Source organism: Aythya marila (assembly GCF_965140915.1).
Source record: "Aythya marila genome assembly, chromosome: 3".
NCBI lineage: Eukaryota > Metazoa > Chordata > Aves > Anseriformes > Anatidae > Aythya > Aythya marila.
This window is the reverse complement of record NC_139044.1, coordinates 33,547,069-33,564,539: the sequence shown is the minus strand read 5'-3', so window position 1 is coordinate 33,564,539 and position 17,471 is coordinate 33,547,069. Positions and strand designations below refer to the sequence as shown.

The window sequence follows — 17,471 nt, the reverse complement described above, 5'->3', positions numbered from 1 at the left end:
CCTTCCTGTTTCCGCCCCGCGCCCTAAGATGGCGGCGGGCGGCCGCCTGCCCTCAGCGCTGCCCGCAGCCCGGGTCCGCGCCGCCTTCCTGCGCTTCTTCCAGCAGCAGCACGGCCACCGCCGCCTGCCCTCCGCCCCCGTGCGGCCCCGCGGGGACCCCAGCCTCCTCTTCGTCAATGCGGGCATGAACCAGGTGCGCCACAGCCCCTCCGGGTGGCAGCGCTGACTGCACCCCCCACCACCACCACCACCTCCCCTCCCCTTCCATCTCTCTCTCTTTCCCCGTTATCTCGCAGTTTAAGCCCATTTTCCTGGGCACGGCGCACCCCCGCAGCGAGCTGTCGCGGTACCGGCGGGTGGTGAACAGCCAGAAGTGTGTGCGCGCCGGGGGCAAGCACAACGACCTGGAGGACGTGGGCCGGGACGGCTGCCATCACACCTTCTTCGAGATGCTGGGCAGCTGGTCCTTCGGGGACTACTTCAAGGTGAGGCGGGGACGCAGCTCTGCCGGCTGCTGCAGGCCTGAAAAAAATAAATTTATCTGCGCTAGGTGGCATGGCAAGCGGCATATTCCCCCTTGGCAGCCCCATGGTTGGAGGGCGGCGTGCTGGGGCACTGGGTGTTCCCGCAGAGAGCTCGTTTCTCTCAAAATATTCAGCTTTTCAGAGCTTCAGACAGTGTGTACAAACCAAAGTTCACCGGGTGAACGCCACTGTTGAGCCTTCGCGTGGGTTAAAAGAGGTTTCCAGTTCTCCTGGTGCTTTTTGCTGTAAAGGTGTTAAAAGGGAAGAAGAATAAAAGATGCTAGTAGTTTTGCTCGCAAATACGATTTTCCATGGAAAGAAATAACCAGCTAAGTAAACAGGAATGTTAAATAAACAGGAACACTTCTGGTGGTAAACAGGTGAGTGTTGGCCACGCTGAGATCCTGAAGGTCTCCCAGTAATTTAGGAATGTCAAGTTTATATGATAGAGATGAGCTGTGTCACTTGTCCAACCATCGTGCTGCTCTCCGAACACACACTCTTTTTTTCTTTTTTTTTAATCCCAAAATGAGAGTGGCTGAAATGTGCTTCTTTGGCGCCTGACTCCTGTCCTGAAGAACCTTCTGTCTCACTCCACACCTTGGATCCCTGTGCTACCTCTGTGTCCCTTATCTGCTCAGGAGGAAGCGTGCAGCATGGCCTGGGAGCTCTTGACAGAGGTCTACGAGATCCCCAAGGATCGCCTCTATGTCACGTATTTTGGCGGAGACTCCTCACTGGGGCTGAGCGCTGACAAGGAATGCAGGGACATATGGCTCCAGCTGGGGTGAGTGTGTTAGAGAAAAGGTCCTGAGCAGCAGGTACTGACGTTCCACCCTACGTAGCCTCTCATTTGCTCTTTAGTTAATGGGAAGCAAATGCAGGAGTCAAAAACTGGGTTTTAAACATGTTTAGTTTCTGCTTTGTTTGGGCTGCTAAAAGTCTGAGCGCTCTGGGGCATTTCACCTTTAAGCTGCTGCTCAGATGCTGTCAGTTTGGGGCCGCACACCCAAGCCTGTCTGACCTAGGTGAAGTGCCTGAAGAATGTCTTTGTCCTTTCCTTCCATCCTGATCACATCTTAGCTCTGCTAGATTTTTTTCCAAGGAGAAAAGTGGCCCCACTGACCTGGTGGAGCGCCCGTCTCCATCAGCGGGAGCCGGATTCAGTTTGCTAGCTATTCGGAGCAGTGAGTAGGGTCCTGTTAAGTTTGGGGCCGTCTGTTCCTGCTAAGGAGCATAATTCTGCATGAACTGAAGCAAACAAGTCCTAATGTGTTTGGATAGTGAGTTGCAACAGTCAGAAAGGATCCCTTCTTCCAGATTTCCCTGTTACATAGGATACTTTGTGCTTTTCATGCATGCCCCAGCACTGCTACCTCTGTTGTCTGCCTTTCCAGGGTGCCTGCTAGTCGCGTGCTGCCTTTTCCACTGAAGGACAACTTCTGGGAGATGGGTGACACAGGTCCCTGCGGTCCCTGCACAGAGATCCACTACGACCACGTGGGTGGTGGCAGAAATGCTGCAGCACTGGTGAACCAGGGCAGCCCTGACGTGGTGGAGATCTGGAACCTGGTCTTCATGCAGTATAACAGGTACCAGGCGCTTTGACTAAGCTCCAGAGCCTTTCCCCCTCATATAACATTATAACTGTATGTGTATATCCTCTGACATCTCAGAGAAAACCTGAGAATAAGGAGAAGGCCTGGGGCCCCTGTTGAAGGAAGCCCCTTTTCTGCATGTCACAGTGTACCTGACTATCTGACCCTTAGAGCCTGGCTGCCTGGCAGTGCCAAGGCAGGCTGCTGTTAGTCTCATCCCTGAGCATGTTTCTGTTGGGTCACCTCCTGTTTCCATCCCCCATCACTCTCCCAGTCTCTGTGACTCACCTGCACCTTTTCTTTGCCCCTGACCTGACTCCTGGTTCTCTTTTGCCTTTTTTTCCTGGCTCACTGACAGAGAGGTGGAAGGGAATTTGCTTCCCTTGCCTCAGCACCATGTGGATACAGGAATGGGCTTGGAAAGGCTGGTGGCCGTTCTGCAGAACAAACGCTCCAACTACGACACGGATCTCTTCACGCCCATCTTGGACGCCATTCACAAGGTGACAGCATCTAAGGGAGCTGAGGGAAAATTCCACTGGTATATCAGCACTGCCAGTTCCTTCGTCCTTCAAGTTTTCCTAAATTCCTCAGGGCCAAGGCATTGGTTGGCCAGTCTGTAATGTTCTGGAAGGATTTAATGAGTACATCCTAGACGCACAAGGTAGTTGAGAAGCATGATGTCAGGTGTAGCTGGCTGCCTCTAGGATTGCAGCTTTTCCTTCTGCAGCCATTCGCCCATGCTGATCTGTCTCTCCCCTTTTTGTTTTTAGGGCTGTGGCGCGCCCAGGTACCAAGGTCTGGTGGGGGATGCTGACGCTGGGCGTGTGAATATGGCCTACCGCGTGGTGGCAGATCACGTGCGGACCTTGTGCGTGTGCATCACTGATGGCATCTACCCAGGCCTCTCTGGAGCAGAGTAAGGATGTGTGGAAATGGCACAGTGTGGTGGGAATTAGGTCCAGAAGGGAACGTGAGCAGCTAGGGGAGCGGTTCTGGTGTGAGCCAAAGTAAGGGGTGCCCCCTGTCTTTGGGGAGACAGGAAGGTGAGAGCCTGGAGGAGGTTCAGACCTGCAATAACTCATCCTTGTGTAGGCGTAGAGCGCATGGGGCAGCTCTTTGGCAATAGGTCAGGCCCAAGAGGGGCTGCACGTGGGGTGTGCTGGATGCGGGAGCTGTGCAGGGATGCTCATGTGCTGCCCGGGGCGTTCTGCCCTGCTTTCAGACTGGTGCTGCGTCGGATCCTGCGCCGGGCTGTCCGCTTCTGCTCTGAAGTCCTTCACGCTCCGCCTGGGCTCTTGGCTTCCCTCGTGCCTACTGTAGTGGAAGTGCTGGTGAGTAAAAACTGCTGCACTGGGGAAGAATTGATCATATGTCCTATTCAGCCCCCTGTTCCTTTCCTGTACGCCATCAGGAGGCAATCTGGGATGGAAAGGAGCTCCAGGAGGGGATGCGTGCTGTTGTGCATTGCAGTAGTAAAAAATCTCTTGTCTCCTGATCGTTTCTGATGGGGGAATAGGGGCCATGGGGTGCCTAATGGGGCCAGTGCTAACAGTCAGCGTGAGTGTGTAAGTGTATGCAAGGGCACGCTTCTTTCCTGAGGGCAGCAGCTTCCAAGCTGTCATATCTGGTTAAAGCCTTCTGAAATCGGTCCCCGTGGTTACTAACAGCATCCTAAATGGCAGGGCTTGCTTCCCATTGTGAACTGACGCGTTTGCCACGGAGATGCTTTGCAGGGGCTAGCAGAGGAGGGTCATGGGGAGGTAGCCAGGAGACAGCAGCTCTGAGTCCAGGTGTGATTGTCCTGCTGTGATGCTGTCCTTGAGGCTGTGCGCTGGGGCTCCCTTCACGTTTACGTGCCTGAGAAACCTCTGTAATGCTTGTGACACTGTGAGATCTCCTGAGGATGTTATCTCTAACTGAGGCTCACTCCACAGGGCGATGCCTACCCAGAGCTGAGGAAGAGTGCAGACCAGGTGAGTGATGTGAAAACCCCTGGAGAGAAACCCCCTTTCTTATTGTCATTGGGGGGCACAGCTCTCAGAGGCAGAAGGCAGCGCTGTCTCGGGACTTAGCTGGAGGAGTTTCCCTAGGTGGGTTCTTGTGGGAAGGCCTTGATGTGAGGGGAGCACATCTGCATCATGGGCACTGCCTGGATGTGAAAATCTGTGGCAGATTTCTTTGTGGGAGCTCTATTAAATCCTTAGCAGGGACGCCTTGTTCTAATATCAGGCAGGCATTGCTCTGAAAAAGCTAGGGCAGCTCCTTTGCTGAATCCAAGTACAGCCTGTCCTAGCTTGGGTACCCTTTGTCCAAAGTGGTTTGGGGATTTAGGGCTAGTCCCTCCTAGCTTCAGCTGACAGCAGCTGTGACAAGCAATTTCTCTGGCTGTTCCAGCCATGCAACTGGAATTGGGTCACGGATAACAAATGGATGACAAGGAGCATTTGTCAGGATCCAGCCTTCCCCAGGTGGATGGTCAATATTTCCGTAACAGGAACACAGTGATCGGAGTCGCAGTGACTTTGGTGCTGTTTAATAGCGCGCCGGAGCCACGTTGTGATGGCTGCTTGCAGAACAAGGGGGCTGGGTCAAGCAGACAGCACCAATTACACACCCGCTTGGGCTGAGCTGAGCTGGGGAGCTCCCTGAGGTGTTATAGCCAACTCTTTTTCTGCTCCTTGGGCAGGTCATGAATATCATCAATGAGAATGAAGCTGCTTTCCTGTCCTCCCTCGAGCGGGGGAGGCGCGTCATTGAGCGGACAGTGCAGCAGATGCAGCCCTCCACAAATTTCCCAGGTGAGTCTCCTCCTTCAGCCAAGCTGCACTTAAAGCTGGTTTGATCCATGTCATGGCCAGCACTTAAGTCAAAACTCTTTTGGACTCGAAGGTCTTTGAAGGTCCCTTCCAACTGAACTGTTCTATTCTTGTGAGTGTCTGTCTGCTTCCCCCACATGCCCTCAAGAACATTCCAGCCCTGGGCACTCCAATGCCAAATTTAAAAGTAGATAGTGCTCCTTTCTCCAGATCGTGATTGTTTCCTAGAGCATCATTCTCACGACAAACTAGGTACTGGGAAAGTCAGAAGCATTCTGTTGCTGCTTTATTTACTGACTAAATGGGTCTTTACAAGATGTAGCCAAAAGGAGGACCCACCCAGAGCAGCTGCCTATCTAGCTGTGCTGCGCTGAATTTTGACAGGATGTTGCTTTGGGGCACCACTAACATTTAGTCTTGTACTAAAAGAACTTTGTGGCTTCTCTTCCCTTCCCCATTTTCAGTGCAGTTGCACACAGTAAAAGTGAACTTGGCTGCCAAAGCACACATGAGTTTGGTCTCATCCAAGCAACTTTGGAGATGACTTTGCATTCCATGTTCACACGGAGTTCATGTGCTTCTTTTTTGTCCTACAGCTGATGTAGCCTGGTCTCTCTATGGGAATTTGGGGTTTCCTCTGGATCTGATTGACTTGATGCTTGAAGAAAAGGGAATCCGTTTGGATTCAGATGCTTTCAGTGAACTTGTTCTGGAGGATGCGAAGGTAAGAGAGGCTCTCCTCATGAGGATAATTCAGAGCCTGTGCCTTCCTGTGGAGGCAGAATTCCTTTTACTGCTCCTCAGATGCACCACAGGGCCACGTGCTTTTTCCCTGGAATGGAAGCGGGTCTGAAACAGTAGCTGGGTCATGCTGACTTCATCTGTGGGTGTGGGACTGAGGAGTATTGGCTGGTGATTCCTGTCAGATCAGTGGCAGTGTTTTACAATACTGGCTGGAGTGGTGGTTGTAGAATTACACACGTTAGGGGTGACCTCTGGCAGTTGTGTAGTCCAATGCTCCACGCAAAGCAGAGCCAGCGTAGACAGCCCAAACAGCAAGTGATTTGTGAAGAGTTGACGTAATCCTTTCAGCCTCTGTAGTGCTGGAAGACTCGCACTGCCCACCTTGTGCAGTAATCAGATCAAGGCTGTGCTCTTCTCAGCTTTAATGGCCTGGAATTTTCACAGCTATGCAGCAAGCTGGGCTTTGTTAGCAGTTGCTTGTGGCTTGCCCCTGTGGGTGGTGTTGAGTGCTTGTGGGGCTGGAAGGAATGGGTTTGGTTTAGCATCAGCATAGACATAAAGGAGTCATTTCCAGGAAGGTGGAAGCAGTTGCTTCTAGCCATAAAACTCCAGTTACTGGAGAAACCAATCCCCTGGGTACCTCCCCTCTAACCCTGCCTTTGCTCTGCTGCAGCGGAAGGCTCAGGGCGCGCAGGCAGGACAGCTGGAGGGCACAGCTGTGCACCTGGATGTGCACTCGCTGGCTCAGCTGCGGGGTGACAACGTGCCTGCTACTGATGACTCTCCGAAATACTCCTACAAGCTTGGGCAGCACGGGCAGTACGGTAAGTGGCCATGTCCTTTATGTAGGACAAACTCTGCCTAAGGAATCTGTCATCAGACTGCTTTTGCTGGCCTGGTGCACGCAGGAGGACAGGGATCTTGTGGTTCAAACTTGTCCACTTCGCTGCTACATCCCTTCTTTGCCCCTATACCTTTTTCTGAGGTATTTGCCATTCTGGTGGCATGTCCCCAGGAAAGCTCAGGCTAGTGACAAGGCTGTGAGATGTGGGTTGCTGAAGCAGTGACTTGATTTCTGCCAGAGGTGAGTCTGTCCCCAACAATCAGGCTCCTGAATGTGAGTGCTAGGGAGAGTGATGCCAGTTGAGGTGGCTGCTTAAAGCCAGGGACTTGCTATTTCCTTGGCAGGCCGCTAGATGACAGTGCAGGCTTTTTGTCGTTTGGGCTAACTGGGGTTGCTGATGCTCCAGGGGAAGCATAAAGCTAAACCACAGAGAGTAAGAGGTGATGTGGCTGTCACAAGCAATTAGATAGCTGTGTACAGCCAGCTCCATCTTACCCAGCATGCTGGTGGCAACCCACAGTAAGTGAAAAGTGAGGCAGTTCAAACTATAAGCACTACAGCAAGCACAGTGAAGGAAAATTAGCCCATCATAGGCATTGGCTGAAATTTCCAAGCTAGTACTATCCCACCTTTTCAGGCACTGAATCGTGTAGTAATTCAGGTTAGAGGGGACTTCTGGATGTCCCATCTCTTGATGCAGAAAGGATCTGCTTCGCAGTCAGATCAGGTTGCTCAGGGCCTTCTCCAGGTAAGTTTTCAGTATCTTCAAGGATGAAGATACCACTGCCTCTCTGGTCCCTCTTCCAGTTCTTTATCACCATGTGAAGTTTTTTTCCTTATGTACAACCAGAATTTCCCCAGCTCTAGACATAGTGTCACAGATGCCACACAGAGGTGAATAACTGCTTTCTTTGGCCTGCTGACTACGTTTGCGTTCACACAGCCCAGCAGGTAGCAGCCTTCTTGCTGCAGGGGCACCGTGCTGACTTGTGTTCATCTTGTCCTTGAGAACCTGAAGGTTGCTCTCAGTCCATTTCTGCAGCCTGCCAGATCCCTCTGAAAAGCAGCCAGGCTCTTCAGTGTATTGTCTGGTCCTGACCACTTGCTGCCAGACACAAGCAGGATAAGCGTGCATCCCCTCCTGTCATGGATTATTGTTAATGAAGCTGTTGAAAGGCGTTGGCCCTAATATCAGCCTACAAGTAGCTCTGCTAGTAACTGAGTGTCAGCTGAACTTGGAAACTTTGAGCAGTTTTCTGTGGGGCCCAGCATTTGGCCTGCATTTGGCTTCAAGGCTGCTCAGGCAGATGTGTCAGAAGCTTGCTAAGTCAAGGAACGTGACTTTGCTGCCTTCCCTTGTCCACCAAGCCAGTCATCTCTGTCAAAGGCAGTCAGGCTGGCCAAGCACACAGCATAGCATGATAGAGATGTGTCTGTGCCACATCTTGCTCTGTCAGACTCACATGGACCCTGCCTGGTTAGCTACTACCCGGCAAGTGCCTCACTGGGTAAATGAGGGTGGCTTGCTTCCAGATAACAGATCCTGTGTCCTTTCTGCCAATAGCTGTTCCTACCCTACAAAGTCAAGTGCCAGCTTTCATTATAGGATGGGTGTTGGCAGGGTTGGCATGTGGTGCCCCCTTTCATGGTGTGATCTGCCAGGGTGCTCGCACTGATTGCTTCCATCTTCTTCCCCTTGGCAGAGTTCAGCCCGTGCCAGGCCACCATCCTGATGCTGTACAGAGATCAGTCTCTACAGAAGGAGGTTGGGGCAGGGCAGCGCTGTGGTGTCATCTTGGACAGGACTAACTTTTATGCAGAGCAGGGTGGGCAAGCCTCTGACCAAGGCTACCTGATACGCTTAGGACAGCAGGTGAGAGACCTTTTGCTGCCTGAACCCAAGGCAGTCCTGGACATCGAGGCCAGGCAGACCTCCCCAAATGATGAGCTACTTTGCTGTATTAATTAGCAGGCTGCTAGCTCTTGACAGTGTCCTTGACTTTGTGTTGGGGTTGGTGGGGTGAGGAAGAAGCAGCAGTAACCTGGTGGAGGTGGACCTGCTGCTCTGGTTGTCTCTCTCAGCCTTTTGCAATTTCTTCTTGCTGGGGATGACGGGGAGCTCTTCGGCGTGCTGTGTTCTTCACAAGTAGGGTGGCATCCGCCTCTGCAGCAAGTTCTTTCTACACTGACAGAGAGAAAGCTTTGACTCTCTTCTAAGAAGAAGGGGTGCAGCTTTTTCTCCCTCCCATGTTCTAGCTCCTGACAGTCACCTTTGGGCGACGATGCTGCCTTTTTAGCCTTGCAGAATGTGATAGTGCCTTGCTTAGCATGTCTCCCCAAGATGAAAGAGGGATCAAGTTTTTCTTGCCAACCTTGTGAAGCAGAAGAGGCACCGTGGATGCCTGATGCAGGTGCCTTGGCAGCTGCTGTCCAATTTCTCTTGGACAGACATCCCTGCTAGGAAAATTCATTAGCACAGTTGGCATTGCTGCCCCTCCACTGCAAACTGGCAGTCTCGACCTGTTATGCAGTGAGTGGCTGGCTGCAAGGAAGGGCTGAGGCACGCTGGTTATGCTGGCTGGAAGCTTGTCCCTGCTTTTCACGCCCCATTGCTGTCTCTTTGGGACCAACAGGGGTTGTGTTTCCCAGTAGGATCAAGCAGATGTGTAGCATGGGTCTTTGGATGCTCCCTGTGCCCTAACTCATCTTTCTGTGTCTCTCTGTTCAGGACATCCTCTTCCCTGTAGAGTCAGTTCGTCTCTGTGGTGGTTACGTGGTCCATGAGGTCACTGCTGTGGAAACCCTGCGTGCTGGAGATCAAGTTCAGCTTTTCGTGGATGAGGTAATAACTCAGAGCTCTTAACCCTTTTCCAGCCTTTCTTTGAAAGTCATTTAATGCCGTGAATAACCTGGGCACGGCAGCAGTTCCTTGTGTTCCTGAGACTATTTTATTGCAGTGGGAAGGAGGACTTACAAGTGAGTTTGTCTGTAGTCTTGTATGAGCTACAGGTCTGTCCAGAAGCGTTCAGCCTACCCTTGCTGTTTTACAGAGGCGATCCCATGGCGAAAAGAAGTGAGATCTGCCCTCTGACATAAATTCATCTGGCAGCTGTGCTACCTGTTGTTCTGTCACCATCACCCCCCATCCCCTCGCATGCAGCCTTTCACTTCCCTCTTTATGCCATCCTCTGCTCCCCCAGGCTGTGCAGAAGCAGCCCACCAGGGGAAATTGTCTGTGCTTTCAGGCCCGGCGGCTGGCCTGCATGACCAACCACACCGCTACCCACCTGCTCAACTTTGCTCTGCGCCATGTCCTGGGTGACAGGACGGAGCAGCGAGGGTCCCACGTGACAGCAGAGCGGCTGCGCTTCGACTTCGATATCCAGGTGACTCTGGGCTCGTGTCGCCTTGCTTCTCAGCAGTACCAGCACCTCGGTACTGGCCTCTCTTCGGGGATTTTTCTCCTCTCGCTGTAGTCACTTCTATAGAGAGGTGGGAGGGTCGTGATGCTCGCTATTCCCTTTTACAAGCAGGGAAGGTGAGTCATGGGGAAAGTGTTGTGTCCAAGCTGAGTTGTCTGTGAGCCCAGAGTTCTCCCTCCTTTGTTCTGTGCCTTTTGGGAGGCTTCTCCTGAAGGCTGATTTGCTTCCTTAGGGTCCTGTGACTGTGGAGCAGCTGCAGCGAGTTGAGCAGGTGGTCCAGGATGTGATCAAACGAGATGAGGCTGTGCATATGGCTGAGGTTCCCCTTGCGCTGGCAAGAAGAGTTCAGGGACTTCGTGCTATGGATGAGGTACGACAGGAACATAGGGTGTGTTTCTCTGAGCCTGCTCCTTCAGCAGGAATCATCTGGGCCATAAGAGAAGTTGAAGCAACAGGTTTCTGTAGGGGAAATGACTCTCCAAACTCAGGAGGGAAAATGGGACAGAGATAAGATCTCAGGAGCACTGTTTTGTGATATGTGGCGACTGGTGGTGCATAGGCTTTCTGCTCATTTATCTGGCCCAACAGCTTACGGTGTCACCCCATTGTTTCTTTCTCCCATGGTGGCTGTTTATGGGGGAGCAGCAGAGCTGCCCCTGACTCTGGGGGTGCTTTAGAAGAGGGGTAAAGTAAGGCAGGGACCTGAAGCTGCCTGTAAGTGCCCCTGAAGGACTGCGTGGTTAGCTGCTGATCCCTGTCTCCTCTGTCAGGAGTATCCAGACCCGGTGAGGATAGTGTCCCTCGGGGTCCCTGTGGAGACTGTGCTGACCTGCGACTCTGAGGCTGCAAGGCAGACCTCTGTGGAGCTCTGCTGTGGGACGTAAGTGTCTTTTACCTACAGTCAGATGGTGTGTTTGTGTGCAGACTGTGTCCTTCTGATTCTCTCGAGCTGCTTCCCACCCTGACCCGGGGATCAGCCTGTGTGAGGATCTCTGTATGCTCTGCAAGGCTTGTGTGTGAGCACTGGTGGCTGAGGTAAAGGCATAATTCCAAGTCCCACTCTCTGATCCTTCGTGACTGGGTTTCCTCACTGAAATGGGGGCAGAGTAGGCTGGTTGTAGAGAAATTTGGTTAGAAATACCAAAAAGGTTAACAAAATGCAAAGCATTTTACCTTGCTTCACACTCTAAAGCCCATCTGGAAGCTGCAGGGCTCCAGCAGTGTGGAACAGGGTGCGTGTCCTCTCACGCTAAACAGAGCTGGGGAGCTTTGGTTTTGGGCTTGCAGGAAGGTGGGGGACCCAACAGGAGGCTCTGATGGTTGTCAGAACTAGAGGCCAGTCTGATTATTTTAATTATTTTTAGCCCTTTTAGCACTAATGAGAGTAGAAGAAGAGTTAATAATCTTAGGACAGTGATACCATGAAAACAAAAAGGAACAAATTGGCCTTTGAGCTGATACAGCTGGAAATGAGCAAGTTTCTAGTCATGAGAACATTCACGTGGGAGGAGTGGGACAAGAAACTGCAGGGGAGTAGAGATGATCAATTCTAGCAAAGCTGTCTGAAATGGTTACTTGTGGTAACGGAGAACCTGAGACGCTGTGGTTGTTTTCCTTCTTGGCTATTCAACATTGGATATGAAAGGGGAAAGTCATCGGTGCCCTCTGTCTGCATGGCTGCAATGTGTCTGGAGATGACTGGCCTTTCTGCAAGCTGGTCTGACAAAGGAGTGGGGGAGTGGAAGGAAAAAATTGTTTTCAGCAAGCTTCAGCAGTGGCTGAGTAGCAAGGGAAAAATTCTAATCCATCCTAGTGCTGAAAGAAAGGACAGCAAGGCAGAACTTGGCTGTTAGGTACATTTGGCAGCAGCCTGCTGAGCTGGTAGCACAGAGGTTCTTCTGGAGTAGCCTCAGCTCTGCTGTCTCTTGCCTGACCGGGTGCCACCAGGATTTTAGGGATGGAAAGGACTGAAGCTGTTGGGACTGGGGAGGGGCTGCTCTACTCCAGATGTGTCTGAAATGGAAGTAGGCTCCCTGATTTCTGGTCCCAGAGGGCAACTTGTTTCTGTCCTGTTCTCCGTCAACTTTGCAGGCACCTTCTCCAAACAGGAGCTATGGAGGACCTGGCCATCGTCAGCGAGCGCCAGCTTGTGAAAGGGGTTAGCCGTGTCATTGCAGTCACAGGGAGACAGGCCAAGCAGGTAAGAAAAGGGTACTGAGATTTCAGATGGACCCAATTTTACAGGTTCCTGCTTAGACAAGCAGATTCCCTCTGCTGGAGCCTCCCTGCTACACCTGATCTTGTTTCCTTCTTTACCCTGGGGCCAGCTCTGCTGCTGTACCTCACTCTTCACATCCATTCCCCCTTGTCCCACGCTCCTGTCTCCATGACCTTCATTCCTCCCTTCAGACCCCCCTTTTCCAAGATAGAAACTTGGCACAAAATATCAGGAAGCCTCTGGAATAGAAATTTCAGTCTCCAGGTAGGTATTTAAAGGTGTGATCCTTTGTGCTTTGCTTCTACCTCCTACCTGTCACAGGTGGATTTGTACTTTATGACTACAGGGCTCTGCCCTCGTTCTTACAGCCTTTTGGCTTCTTTCTTTAGTCTCTTTCTTGCCAAACTGTAGTTCTGATCTGATAAGGTCTTTATAAGAAGCAATCAACCTATTAGTGTGTCTGCGAGATCTCTGTTCTTGAGTATCTGGAAGCGCCCGGGGCCCTGCACCCTGACTGCTTCCTTAAAGGCTGCAGACAGAGGAGAGTGACCCGCTGCCATCACAACTGGGAAAACTGGAAGCAAAGCTCCCCCCTCGAATCTGTTGCTTTTTGGCTGGCTGTGTCCCATGCATAGCTGTGTTCCCACCAGTTTGTCTTGATGCAGAGGAATGAAAAGCTGCAGGGCACATCTGCATGCTTTGCTGGAAGCGTTGACCTGAGGAGCCCCTGAGAGGAGCTGTGGATGTGTTAATCAGACAAAGGAGACTGCAGGCAGGGCGGAGTAACGTGGAAGAAGGAATGGGTATTTAGCTGGGCAGAACAGATCTCTCTGCCCACAGGTTTTCCTATATCGTCTCTGCTATTCTGGTGTATAATCTCCCAGGACCCTCACGGGCACAAAGATCTGGCAGGGCAGAAGTGGTCCAAACACTAAAGATTTTCACTGGTGGCAAAAAGCTTGTATTAGCTTTTTTTTTATTAATAGTAGCGTTGGTGTTGGCAAAAGCAATAAGAAATGCACCAAGACCAGCTGAACTCATCCTCAGGGAAACGTCAGCTGATGAGGTTTCTTTAATCTTGGTTTAGTGTTTCTTCAGTCTTCGTGTTTAACTTCAGTTAGTTTCAAGAGTGTGCTTGCTAATGCATTAAAAAGTAAATGGATACCCGAGTTTTTTGCATTGAAATCATGATGGTTTGTTGTGAGATACTGAGGATATATGAGTTTTAGGTTAGATGTTAGGAAGAACTTCTTTACTGAAAGGGCTGTTAGGCATTGGAACAGGCTGCCCAGGGAAGTGGTGGAGTCACCATCCCTGGAGGTTTTCAAAAGACGTTTAGATGTAGAGCTTAGGGATATGGTTTAGTGGGGACTGTTAGCGTTAGGTCAGAGGTTGGACTCGATGATCTTGAGGTCTCTTCCAACCTAGAAATTCTGTGATTCTGTGGTAACGAGGTGACAGCTTGGTCCTGTGGGTGTGAACCTCTAGCACTGGTTGCAAATGTAGAGAGGAGCTTTGTATTGCAGAGTCTCATTGGGACAGTCAATTTTAAAGCCTGTCTGTAGGTGTCTTTCCTCTGGATGCTGAGCAGCACTTCAGTGGTTATGACCCTGCCACCTCCCCACATTCTCCATCCCTGCTCCTTCTTTCTGTTGCTGCACCTGAAGTGTTTTCTCTCCCTCTCTGCAGGCCCGAGAGGTAGGCCAGTGCTTGGCTGTGGAAGTGGACTCCGTCTCCATACGGATGAAGCAGAGGAGCACCTCTGTTGCTGAGATGCAGAACCTCTCCAAAGAAGTGGGCCAGCTGACCAAAGTAAGGATTACGTTCCTGTGCAGAAGGATCCTGCCGTAGGCTCTCCTGAGGTCCCCAGTAGGCTCACATTTTACCCCGTGGTCAATAGCAAGGAGAAGTTGCTACTTGCTGGTGCCTCGTTGGTCATAAAGATTTCAACCAGAGTCTAGGTGCCTTTGTTGCCAGAGGGAATATGAGAGGAGGAAGTGGTGGGGAGGGTAAAGCAGTGAAAAAGGGGTTCCAGGCTTCTCCCCAGGCTTTAGATGCCCAGCTGAAAAATCTTCTGGTCCTCCCAGAGAATGAGTAGTTGATTCCTAGGTACTATTCAGTGTCTTTACACAGCAAATTGTCTTGCAGGTGGTGGCTAGCACTGCAATGCCCCAGTGGCAAAGAAAAGAACTACAGACCATCCTCAAAGCGCTGCAGCGAACCGCCAACACAGCCATCAAGAAACTGGAGATGCAGCAGGTACTGTGGCAGCAGCATGCTCCCTGCAGCCTGCTGGCAGCAGTGAACCTGGTGTCTTTGGCACAGTTCACAGCACCTCAGTGACTGGGGTCCCATCAGAAGGCAAGGGAAAGCAGGTACAGTCACATGCAGTACAGCACAAGCCCTCTGTTGGGTTGATTTCACTGGCATTAACCAGGGCTGAAGGACTGACTGGTTTTGGCACACCCAAATACCCACAGCTCCCTCTCTCTGAGGATAGAGAACCCCCATCAGTGCTTTTATCAAACAGCAACAGGCACGTAGGCATTGCCGCCTCCTTAATACGTGGAGAAGATAAGGTGGCCCTGAAAATGAGCTTTAAAAGGTCCTGCAGTAGGAGAGTGGCCAGACAGAGCCTTTCTCTCAGCCGCATGGATGTTGCTCTGCTTCCCTGCTGCATTTGTCTTGCTAATTTACATGATTACGTTAAAAGCCCTTAGGAAATGCTTATTGGTGACTTAATATTCTCAGTAAGATCTATCCTGTCCTTAAAGTAGCAGCATCTTGCTACAAGATCCTGCCTGAGATGTGGCAATGAGTAGGCAGAGGAAAGAGGCTGAGAACAGCGTGGGTCTCTGTCCCCCTTTTGAAAGAGGTTCATCTCTTTGGGGTTGTACATGTGGAGATTTTAGTCTGCCAGCCTTACTTTGATCTCAGCTAGCATACACCTCTCCTCTATCCCACAGAGCAGTACTTTCACTCCTCATGTACGTGTTACATGCACATATACCCATCCTGCTCACCCGTGCCACCTGTAGCCCCTCCAGTGCTGTGTGTTTCCTCCTCCAGGCTGAAGAGAAGGCGCAAAGCCTGCTAACAAAGCACTGCAACCAACCTGTCATCATAGACACTGTCCCAGCTGACTCCCTGTCCGTGAGTGAATCATGTTGTGTGTTGGTCCAGCAGTCAAGGGGAGCTGCAGGCTGTGTTTTCTGCTGCACCCCGTTCTCCTTTGCCACAGCCTGACCCCTCCTCTCCCTGCTTCTCCTAGATCCTGATGAAGGTAGTGAACCAGCTGTGTGACAAATCTCCAGGCACATCAGTCCTGCTGCTCAGCCCTCAGGCTTCTGGAGAGGTGCTCTGTGCCTGCCAGGTGTCCAAGGTAAGCAGAACCCTGGCAGAGTCACGGGGAACCTGTCTTCAAAGAGAGACTGGGGCTGACTGCTCAGTAAGTCCCAGCTGAGTTTTTTTTAATGGGATTCTACCCAGTGTTGCTGGTTAATCTTGCTGGGGTAGGACCTGAGATGACCATACTGGGACCAGATAAGCTTTCAGCCTTTGCTGGGCACAGATAATACTCTATCCTCCAGGTCACGTCCACCTTCCTTCACCAAACTGTGGAGTGCTCCACAGCCCAAACCACTCTGCTCTGTGTCTCTTCCCCAGGACTGCCTCCCTGTGTTCTCTGCCGCTGACTGGGCCGTGGCTGTCTGTACGCAGATGGAGGGCAAGGCAGGAGGCTCTCCTATCGTCGCTAAGGGCAGTGGAAATGCCAAAGGCATTCAGGGAGCCCTGACTACTGCGCTGGAGTTTGCTCGGAGTAAACTCTGAAATAACTGTGGTGCTTTGGTGGCAGGACAGCTGCATGCCCCCCAGCGCAAGGTGCGTGGATACTTGATCCAGAGCACGCGTTACACTTTGATCTGAGAGGATGAGCAGCTTCCACGCTGAACGTTGCTGTAAATGCTGTGCTGGAGCACTCGGCTTCTGGCTATCAGGGATGAGCAGAGTCTGCTCCTGATACCACTGACAGAATAATGCTGCCTGTTCTCAGCATGGGTGTTTGGGGATTGAGCCTCAGAAAGTGCCAACTTCTGGAACAGCACAGTTCTTGCCACAAGACTGGCACTGGGAAGCTCTGTGAGAGCATGGGGGGATGGCACAGTGTTATCCCAACACTATTAAATGGCCGGGAATGTTTGATCTCCTGTGTTGATTTTTTTTATCTGCACCTTTCATTCAGCAAATGCTACTTCCAGCCTTGGAACTAAGGCAAAACTTGTTGCAAAGGGATTGCAAGCCTATGTCCTTGAGCATCTGCCTTTGCTGCCAAGAGATTTCAGCTGTCAGCAGAGTGCACAGGGACTTTACATCACCCTGCCCCGTACTTTATGCTGTGTTGCAGCTCAGAGCTGTCTCAAACCTCTTCCCTTCCTTCAGCCAACCTCTCGCTGGCTCTTTCTTTACTAGTGTTAGTAGCCTCCGGTGCTGGAAGGCAGAGCATATCTTCAGCACGATGGGAAGAGGTGGGAGCTGTGTTGTTGGTGATCTCTTGGAGGCAGGGGTGCTGCTGGTGCTTGTAGCATCTCTGCAGGACACCTGAGCGTGGCAGGGAGAGCTGGAACAGCTGGCCTGGTGCTTCAGGAGCTTGTGACGTGGCCAGAGGGGTGCTGGTGGGGGTGCATGGGGCAGGGATGACGGAGACAGTTCATGCTGTTAGTGCCTGGTGCTGAACAGCTGCTGTGTTTTGCTCCAGCCACAGCAGTACCGGCTGTGGGGAGGGGAAGGATGCTCTGTCTGACTAGGAAAATGCTTTTCCCAGGTCCTTCTGAGTGCATTCGTGTTGCTATATTAATAGCTGCTGCTGGAGATGATGTCTGCTGTCGGTATTGGAGAGTAGGTGTGAAGAGGAGGAGAGAAGAGCCTGAGCTGCTCCTGCATCATGCTCCAAAAGCAGAGCCTGAGCTTGCCAGCAGTAACAGCCTTACAAAATTAACCCCCTTTGGCCTGCTTTTTAGCTTAAAAGCTGCTGACCCCTTGTAAACTCTTTCCCAGCCCCTTACAGTGCAGGGATCCTTTGCAGCAGCCAAATGCGACGTGGAATCAGGCCAGTCTGTCTCCCTGTCAGTTTGGCATCCACTGCTGTATCAGCTGCTGCTTGGATTTCTCAGGAGCAAGGCTGCAACAACTCAGGACACCACTGCAGACAAAATAAGGCATGAAGTGTGTTTACCCACTTCTTCTAGCTGTCCTATCCAGCAGGGAGAGCAGCTTCATGGCGAGCTGTCTGAGGGCCGGTTTG

The 17,471-nt window shown here is 51.6% G+C and overlaps 1 protein-coding gene across 3 annotated transcripts; it reads left to right on the top strand.

The window, feature by feature from the left end:
* The first annotated feature begins 13 nt into the window (after positions 1-13).
* Positions 14-16,369, top strand: AARS2 (alanyl-tRNA synthetase 2, mitochondrial). 3 transcript variants are annotated; one of them, XM_082755482.1, is made up of 22 exons: positions 14-193; positions 297-485; positions 1,166-1,311; positions 1,922-2,116; positions 2,481-2,625; positions 2,896-3,041; positions 3,348-3,456; positions 4,060-4,098; positions 4,812-4,923; positions 5,538-5,665; positions 6,359-6,509; positions 8,233-8,402; positions 9,258-9,371; positions 9,775-9,915; positions 10,184-10,321; positions 10,722-10,831; positions 12,043-12,151; positions 13,859-13,981; positions 14,318-14,428; positions 15,239-15,322; positions 15,441-15,551; positions 15,836-16,369. In XM_082755482.1, exons 1-22 carry the CDS (start codon positions 29-31, stop codon positions 15,998-16,000), a joined length of 2,901 nt encoding a protein of 966 aa, XP_082611608.1. In that variant the 5' UTR covers positions 14-28; the 3' UTR covers positions 16,001-16,369. The 3 variants fall into 3 exon arrangements, 2 of the variants coding, with proteins under 2 accessions (XP_082611608.1, XP_082611609.1); XR_014317069.1 differs by lacking the exon at positions 15,836-16,369 and having other exon boundaries at positions 14,318-14,544; positions 15,441-15,481; XM_082755483.1 differs by lacking the exons at positions 15,441-15,551; positions 15,836-16,369 and having other exon boundaries at positions 14,318-14,544; positions 15,136-15,271.
* Positions 16,370-17,471: the final 1,102 nt, after the last annotated feature.